At 47.7% G+C, this 9,646-nt stretch overlaps 1 protein-coding gene across 2 annotated transcripts in view; it reads right to left on the bottom strand.

The window, feature by feature from the left end:
- The window catches only part of Oasl (2'-5'-oligoadenylate synthetase like), a 15,716-nt gene extending 14,621 nt beyond the window's left edge, over positions 1 to 1,095 (bottom strand). The window contains exon 1 of one of the 2 annotated variants that reach the window (XM_021187017.2): positions 714 to 1,095. In XM_021187017.2, the coding sequence (XP_021042676.1) occupies positions 714 to 911 (198 nt within the window). In that variant the 5' untranslated portion in view covers positions 912 to 1,095. The remainder of the gene's footprint in view (positions 1 to 713) is intronic. The other variant, XM_029533725.1, reaches the window with a different exon arrangement.
- Between the last annotated feature and the right edge of the window lie 8,551 nt (positions 1,096 to 9,646).

The following is a 9,646-nucleotide window of genomic DNA, read 5'->3' as shown; positions in this document are numbered from 1 at the left end:
TTTGAGACAGGGTTTCTCTGTGTAGCTCTGGATGTCCTGGAACTTACTCTGTAGACCAGGCTGGCCTCGAACTCAGAAATCTGTCTGCCTCTGCCTCCTGAGTGCTGGGATTAAAGGCGTGCGCCACCATGCCCGGCGTTTTTTTTTTTTTTTTAACCAAAATGCAGGTTATATTAAATATTTACCGCTCATTCCCCAAACTCACACTCTCTCTGTGACTCTTTCTGTATGTGTGTGTGTGTGGGGGGGGGTATTGTTCTGAGACATGTAACTTAGGCTGGCTTTGAACCTATGACTATCCTCTTGCTTCTACCTCCCACATGCTGGAGTTGCAAGAGTGGGCCCCCGAGTCAGGCTCCCCAAAATTGTAATTTACAAATTACATGTCAGGATCCAACGAGAGGCCTTGCAGTGCACGTGGTCACTGTAGCTCTGACATTGCGGAGCCTTTGTTAGGCTCATCCGTAAAATGGGACAAGAATGGTACCTATCTCACAACAGAGCACACATTTTAATGATAGAACATGAGGGCTTTCGCTACCATTCTCTCCAGAGGTGGACTTTTATTATCGTCTTTAGTAGTTCATTCTGCTCAAGGCTTGCGGGGCCGTCTCGAGATGTCAGAAGCGTGAAGTAGGGGTCACGAGGCAAGGGGACCCCCTGGCACTGGGGTTTACTCTGTCCTGGCTGGGAATGGTGAAGTCCAGTCTTACCTTGAGTACTTTCAGCACGCGCACATTCCGGGCCAGGCCACGATCTCCCCGGAAATTCTCCTGCCTCAGGAACTGCTCCACTGTCTGCACTGTCTCCAGGACCTCTTCTTTCCACTCTCTGGTTGGCTGCAGCCACTGAGTCACAAAGGAGTCCAGCCTGGAGGCCGGGAAGCCGTACAGCTCCTGGGCTACTGCCATGGCTACAAGCTGATCTGCCGGTCAGCTAGTGAGCTACCTTGGGCACGCAGGGCTATATAGCCAAGCACCCATCCAGCTGCCGGCACTCAACTCCTTTTTTAAGGCGGCTCCTTTCCAGCTGACCTCTGGCACCCTATGGTGGAAAGGGGGGGTGGTGAAGAGAGGAACTTGGGAGCAAGGCTCTATGGCAGGGAGGGGGGTGCCCTCCTTGGAGATTTATTGTCATGGCAGGTGTACCGAGGGACCGGAGGTTGGGGGCTGGCAGATCTGGACCACCTTAACAGGGTTGGCATTGGGCCAACTTTGGTGCTGTAAGTTTCGATTCTCAACATTTGTAGTTTCCCTTTTGTGACGTTTGTAAACTGAAATTGGCTTGAGTCTGACCTTCCGGGGACACCTTGTCAGGATGACTTAGGCCAACTGCCCCTACCCATCATAGAGAAACTGAAGTTTGGAAAGAGAAAGAGCCAAGTCATGGTTGTGGTAAGGAATGAGGAATCTGGAATCAGAAGGACCCTTCGTCAAATGCTTTTTATTTATTTTATTTAAAAGGATTATTATTATTATATTTATATAAAATTTGCTATATTTCATTTAAAATAATTTTAAATTTTAATTTATATTTATATTTTATTTATATTTACATATATTTATATGAGAAAATTATATATATATATATATATATATATATTTTTTTTTTTTTTAGGAGGGGACGTATGTCATGGCACAAATGTGGGGGTCAGAGAGTAAAACCTGCAGGGGTCCGTCGTCTGCCTCCACCATACTTGGGTCATTAGGCGTGGCAACAAGCACCTTTAGCTGCTGAGCCATCTTGACCCAGACTCCCATATTCTTGGTGTCTCGGTGGATTTAGCTGTGGGACAGACAGGCGGGGACTAAAATTCCCCACGGGTGTAAAGCCCTTGACTTGACTCAGTCCCAGCAGAATGGCAAACTGGGGCTACCTAGGACTCACAGCAAGGAGGGTGTGAAGCCCTCAGAGAGGCCGAGAAGTGGGAACAGCCGTGGAAGAAACAGAACCAGCCGGAGAGCTCCGAGCAGATCACGGATATGTGATCTGACAGATTTCTCTTTTTCTGTTTTTTTCGAGACAGGATTAAAGGCGTTGTGCCACCATACTCAGCTCTAGCTGCATTTTTTTTTTAAAAGCACCTTTTGTTTGATTAATTAATAACTTGAACACGACCGGGCAGTGGTAGCACACACCTTTAATCCCAGCACTTTGGAGGCAGAGGCAGGTGGATCTCTGAGTTCGAGGCCAGCCTGGTCTACAGAGTGAGTTCCAGGACAGCCAGGGCTACACAGAGAAATTCTTGTCTCAAAGAAACAGGAAACAACATCTTGAATGTGTTTGCATTTAAGCACGCAAACATCACACAAAGCCAAAACAACCCAAATGAAGGCGCCTCTAACAGATCGTTAGAGACACGAGACCTATCAGGGGCTGTGTAGAGGAGTGAGTGGAGACGGGCTCAGAAGTAGTTAAAGATTCAGAGCTGGGGTCGATACAAGAGTTCAGCAAAGCAGAACGAGGAAGAGCAGGAGGGTGGAGAATGTTCTGGAAGCCAAGTGATAATGCTGTTTGACAAAGAGGAAGTGGCTCACTAAGTCACATGCCAGGTGAGCCCGTTCCGCCTCCATCCCAGAGTGAATCAGAAGCGTGGCGTGCAGAGAACTTGGAACCCTAGCACAATTGCCCTGCCACCTTCTGTACTGAGACAGATGGCAGCAATGCTAGAGGCAGGAAGATGGGTCTGACACCATGTGGCAGTCCATGCAGGACGCAGCGGTGGGCGGGCCGTGATGGCACAGGCCTTTAATCCCAGCACTAGGGAGGCAGAGGCAGATGGATCTCTGTGAGTATGAGGCCAGACTGGTTGATACAGTGAATTCCAGGTCAGCTGAGGCTGCGTCATGAGACCTGTCTATAGAAAGAGAGAAGAGGGGCTGGAGAGATGGCTCAGTCTGTTAAGAGCACTGACTGCTCTGCCAGAGGAGGTCCTGAGTTCAATTCCCAGCAACCACATGGTGGCTCACAACCATCTGTCATGGGATCCGATGCAGTCTTCTAGTGTATGGCTGAAGACAGCTATGTAAAACTCTTATTAAAAAAAAATAAATCTAAAAGTTAAAAGGGAAGAAGGAAGGAAGAAAGAATTGGGGAGGTGGGTGCAGAGGAGGTCAGGAAAAGGGGCTGGGTCCTAAGTCTCTGAAGGAGGAGGAAGCAGGGATGGCTGATCTCCTCGGGCTTCCTCCATTAGTGAAAGGAGGAATAAATAGCAGAGCCAGTGGAAGCCTAGGAGTGAGTCTGCAGGAAGAAATGGAGGCGCCTTGCGTGAGGGTAGGAAGCTTCATGGAGTGACCACACTTGGTCTTCCTTGTCCCACACACAGATGACGGCCACTAGCACCCCGAGAGAGAACCTTATCCCCTATGTAGGGTAACTCCGATGAAAATATTTTCTGGGTCTCTCTATGGAGCTTATAAAATAGCAGGCTTCTAGAGAGCTTCCTCGGACATCCTTAAGGTTAGCTGCCCCTCCCGCATCCTGCGTCTGATCTGTCCTCAGCACCGGACTTCTTAAGTCAGACCATACTATATTATAACATTTTACAGAGTCGCTGTAATTTCACAAATGGAAGTCAGCACAGATGAAGGCTTCTACATTTACCGTATGTTTATACTGACACGATTTATTCACACAAGAACTGGTGGGGCCTCACTTATTCTTTCTGTTCACCACCATGAAGCATCCTAAGGGCCAAGCAACATCGACCATTTTACCACCAATACTCCGAATGTCGTTTGAATGTTTTAAAAAGGGGATGCGGAGTCAGTAATGCGTTGGCTTCCTGGAGCATCAAAACGCGGCTTAATTAAATGAGTTTCTGTGAGCAAGGACGGGGAGCCAATTATCAGCGGAGGACGACTAGGTGTGGGGCCGGAGGCAGACATGGGAAGGTTGCCATGGCTTGGAGTCTCCGTAACGCAGAACGTCAAATGAGGTCTTGGGTGAGGAAGGTTTGTTCCTGAGTGCTCTCAAAAGTTGGCAGTGGGAGGTTGGGAGGTAGAGACTGCAGATCCCAGGAACACTGACAGCCCCGCTTCTGTGTCCTCGTATTGCTTCTCTGTGCGCATGTGTATTAGCCAGGCTTCCCCAGAGGATCAGAACTGATGGGATGAATTTTTATGGGATTGTCAGAGTGGCGTACAGGTGTGATCTTCTGAATCCAACAAGGGATGGATGACTCCCGACAGAAAAGCCAGGAACACAGTTGTTCAGTTCACAAGGCTGGGCGTCTCGGTTGCTCTTCAGTCTCTGGTTAGACTCCTGAAGATGTAGGTTCTCATACCAGTGAGCGAGTGCCTCCACAGTAGGAGAGATGGGTTTGCCAGACAGAAGGAGGGCAAGCAGGCGAAACGCCAAAGCTTCCTTCTTCCACGTCCTTTATATATCCTGCCACCAGAAAGGGTGGCCCACTCCATTTCAAATGATCCAATCAAGAAAAAACCCCCTCTCCGGTGTGCCCAGCTGCTTGGGTCTTAGTTGATTCCAGATGTGGTCAAGTGGACAACCAAGATTAGCCATGATAGTGTGTCCTGGCGGTGCATGTGTGGGGTGTGTGCATGTGAGCCTTTGGATGGACACATCCTTGTATGTACACTCAGAGGCCAGAGAAGGAGGTCACGCGTCTTCCTCTATTGCTCTCAGCCTTACAACCTTGGGACTTGGTCTCTCGATGAAACCGGAAGCTGTTTATGCTAGACTGGCTACCCAGCTCCTGTGATCCACCTCTCTCTGCCCGTCAGGACCAGAGTTACAGATCTGTAGCTATGTCCTGCTGGTTGCTGGGACGACTGGGGATTCAAAGTCTCCTCAATACTTGTGGAGCAAGCCCTCTGCCCTAGTACATATGGAACCCCGTACCCCCAAATCTTCCCCACTGGGGACTCTCTAGCAGCTCCATAGAAAGAGTCATCATTAGATATAGACCTTTGACCTTGGGATTCCAGCACCATCAATCCCTTTCTGGGGTTGTCATGTTCTCGAGAATGGCAAGCATGGCTTTAATTAAAGTACTCCTAAACTCATCCCAACACAATCTGGACACTCCTCTGCCATGCCGGCCTAGCGGATCTTTCTAGAAGAGGAAACATCCTGTTCCCCTGGGTCAGGGTGTGGCCAGGTGTCTTGCGTAGACCTTAGCAGATGTGATGTAGGCAGAGGCTTTAAGAATAGCATGCACGGGCTGGAGAGAAGGCTCGGCGGTTAAGAGCACTGCCTGTTCTTCCAGAGGTCCTGAGTTCAATTCCCAGCAACCACATGGTGGCTCACAACCATCTGTAATGGGATCTGATGCCCTCTTCTGGTGTGTCTAAAGACAGCTGCAGTGTACTCATATACATAAAATAAATAAATCTTTTTAAAAAAGAAAAGAAAAGTCTAGTAAAAATGGACCTATCATTCCTAAAAATGCCCTTAAAAAAAAAAAGAATAGTGTGCACATTGGGTCCTTCTCTTTCTCTTGCTGTTCTTAGCACCCATGACCCCGTGAACAAGCTCACGTCATCTCGATAGATGATGAGAGGCCAGACTGAAAACGTGCATATGTTGTTGCTGAAAGGAATGGTGGGGTCCTTGGGTCTCTACTCCCCCATCCTTACCCCTCGGCATCAGATCACAGGAGCAAGCAACGCACCGTCTGTTCTGTTATCAAGGCTCGTGCGACCCAGCCCTGACAGTCCTTCCTCACCTCCACATCTGCCCCCATCCCTACTTCTGCAGCTGTTTGGGTCCAATCGCCAGACTCAGGACTGGTGCTGTTCTGGACCTCTGGCTTTGGCGAGCTAAGTCAGAGCAGATGAACCTTTCAGTAAAGTCAGTCTTGAGCCAATAAAGGAGTGGCTCAAGGTGACTTAGTATAGCCATGTGGCATAGATAACTGGGAGACGTTTGAGTGTCATTTGGACTGTGGTATCCATGATCCAGTGGGTTTTAGGAGTCAGATCATCTGAACTATAGGATGCCCAGGTTGCAAACATATTTCCCAGCTTCCTCCATGTGTATGAGTGTGTGTGTGTGTGTGTGATAGTGTATTTATGTGTGTAAGTGTGTATATGTGTGTGTGAGAGTATGTGTATGTGTGTGAGAGAGTATGTATGAGTGTGTGTATGTATGTGAGTGTGAATGTGTGTTTGTAAATGTGCCTATGTGTGAGTGTATGAGTAAGTGTGAGAGTGTAGGTGTGTGTGTATGAGTGTCTATGAGTGTGTATATGTGAATATGAGTGTGTGTATGTGCCTGAGTGTGTATGTATGTGTATATGAATGTGTGTGTGTATATATGTGTATGTAAGTGTGTGTATGTATGAGTGTATGTGTGATTATGAGAGTGTGTGAGTATGTATGAGTGTGTGAGTATGTGTGAGTGTGTGAGTATGTATGAGTGTGTGAGTATGTGTGAGTGTGTGTGTCTGCTTTTGTGTGTGTGAGTGTGAGTATAAGAGTGTGTGTCTAAGCCAGGCATGGTGGCGCACGCCTTTAATCCCAGCTCTCAGGAGGCAGAGGCAGGTGGATTTCTGGGTTCGAGGCCAGCCTGGTCTACAAGGTGAGTTCCAGGACAGCCAGGGCTACACAAAGAAACCCTGTCTCGAAAAAACCAAAAAAAAAAAAAAAAAAGAGTGTGTGTCTATGTGTGTGTGTGTATGTATGTTTGTATGAGTGTAGGAATATGTGAGTGTGTGAGTGTGTATATGTGAGTGCGTATGAGTGTGTGTGGGTGTGACTGAGTATGAGAGTGTGGGTATGTGGAAATCAGAGGACAGCTTCAGATGTTCTCACCTTCCACCATGTTTTAGGTGGAACATTCTGGAACTGGCCCTTAGCATAACTGACTCCATGATGGAAGTGCCATTCAGGGGTAAAACTCAGCACAGAGACAGAGCCTGCCAAAATGAAAACAGAGACCTGATCCATCTGAGTCCATAGTTCTGGGCAAGTCTGTGAGTGTAGTACAAACCTTGCTTCCTGGCTTCCGTAGTCTGCTTCTGGCTAGCTGCTATTGCTAATTATTGCTTATTGCTGTATATTAACCCAGGATACAGTTTTTGTGCTTAAAAGCTCACCCTGAAAAAAGGTTCTGGGCTATACTGGGGTCCTGAACACCCAGTGTGGACTCTGGCCAGGTAATACAGACTTTATTGTCTTAAACCTGTGTCTAAGGAGTCTTCTTCGGTGGATAACCCACGACAGTGTCTTTTTTGTGTGCACTTCTATTATGTGGTGCTAACCAGCCTGGAGCTGCCACCTCCTCACAGAAAAAAGCACTGGGATGGTGACATTTGCTAGTGTGTCCAGCTTTTACACGTACTGTGGGGACCAGAACTCTCACTGTCAGGCCTTCCCAGAAAGTGCTTCACCCATTGAGCCATCTCCTCAACCCTAAATGTTATTTCTGCGTAGGTCTGAAAGGGTAGTTTCGAGAGAGAGAGAGAGAGAGAGAGAGAGAGAGAGAGAGAGAGAGAGAGAGAGAGAGAGAGAGAGAGAGAGAGAGAGAGAGAGAGAGAGTCCCTGTTAGTGGTGGATGCTGTCTCCTTTTGGTGCTGACACAGTCATTTTCCACTCTTCCCCACAGTTTTGAGTCCTTAGCTCAAGTACTTACACCTCGGGTTCTCTTGACTAAATCATACCAATACTTTCCCTGGGTCTTTAGCACGCAGCCTCCATAATCCTATGATCATGTAATCATATGAGCTAGGTCTCTTTCCCACCCATCTCCTTTCCATTAGTCCTGTTTCTCTGGAGAATCCTGGCTAACAGCCCAGGATTAATTACTTTTTGTAAGAATTATTTATTTATATGAGTACACTGTTCCTGTCTTCAGCCATGCCAGAAGAGGGCATTGGACCCTATTACAGATGGTTATGTGGTTGCTGGGAATTGAACTCAGGACCTCTGGAAGAGCAGTCAGTGCTCTTAACCTCTGAGCCATCTCTCCAGCCCTAGAGCTCACTTCTTTGGGATTCTAGCATAAGCTGATGACCAGCGGCAGTCCAGCAGTCCCTTTGCTGACAGACGGAGGCAGCTGAGAGAGCCAGCCTTGTGGATCAAGGCTGGCATTGGAGTGGACCAAGGCTGATGATTCTTCTCTCCCACGACGCTCCAGCAACCCCAAGAGTGAAGGAGTGGAGCATGCTCAGAACTTGGTGGACTTGTGGAAGCCTGAGGAAACTAGGATTCTTGGCCTCTCCAGTGTGAGGCAGCCATGGCTGGGCTACCTGGACCACACCCTAAGCCAATCTAATAAATCCCCCTTAATATCTGTGTGATCTGTTTGTTGTTCTGATCCCTAGGGAACTCTGACTGACAGAGAGTCTTTTTTTTTTTTTAAAGGTTTTATTTATTCTATGTATATGAGTACACTGTAGCTGCCTTCAGACACAGCAGAAGAGAGGGCGTCAGATCCCATTACAGATGGTTGTGGGCCACCATGTGGTTGCTGGGATTTGAATTCAGGACCTTCGGAAGAGCAGTCAGTGCTCTTAACCACTGAGCCATCTCTCCAGCCCCCCTGCTAGAGTCTTAAAGGAACAAATGGACAGTGGGCACAGGTGATCAGCAAACTAGAGGCATCCCGAAGTGGGTGGGGCCCTGACTGGGGAGAAAGGGAAGTAAGCCCGGGGTGCTGAGGAAATGGAGGGCTCATTGTTGAAGATGCTTCCTCCTTGAAACTGTAGCATTTCCTTCTTTAATCTAGATCAAAGTCCCTGGTTTCCCCTCTTGGCACCAGGCTCATTTGAGCTCCGATTTCCACCCTAATGCCAGAGACGTTTGCGGAAGGTTTTGTGGGCGCCGAACAGTAATGCCTTCTCCATCTTCTTCACACAGTGTGAGGCAGGAGGCAGGTCTCTGAGGATGGCTCAGCGGGTGGAAGTGTTGCCTGGTGCCCTGACTTCAGGTCCCTAGAACACATTCAAGGGGAGTGTGGTAGCACAAGCTCTGTAATCCCAGAGTGTGACACCCACAGAGGGACGTGGAGACGGGACACTCTCCAGAGGCCCACAGTCCAGTCAGCCTGGCCTGTGTGGTGGGGAGGAATCCTGTCTCCCAAACAAAGTGGAAAGGGAAGAGCTGACGCTTCAAGTCATGGAATTCCAGAGGTGCACAAACACATATGCACGCACACACACATACACACACACACTCACACATACCATACACATATGCATACCTTTGCATACATACACATCATAAACACACACCATACACAAACACACACATCATACACATATATCATACACACGTCATACACATACACATATCTACATGTCCTCACATATATATGCATATCCTTGCACACATACCCATCATACACACACACACCATACACAAACACACACATCATACACATACACACATTTGCATGCCCATATATATATATATATATATATATATACACACACACACACATACCCTTGCACACATACCCATCACACACATACATCATACATACACATATGCATACCCTCACACACATACACATCATATACACATACCATATACACACACATATCACACACACACATCATACACACATCATACATACACACATCATATATACATCACACACATACATACCCTCACATACACACATACACATACCCATCATACATACACACATACCACACACAAACATACATCATACACACACATCA

Source organism: Mus pahari, chromosome 23 (assembly GCF_900095145.1).
Source record: "Mus pahari chromosome 23, PAHARI_EIJ_v1.1, whole genome shotgun sequence".
In the NCBI taxonomy this organism is placed as follows: Eukaryota; Metazoa; Chordata; class Mammalia; order Rodentia; family Muridae; genus Mus; species Mus pahari.
This window is presented reverse-complemented; position numbering and strand designations above follow the sequence as displayed.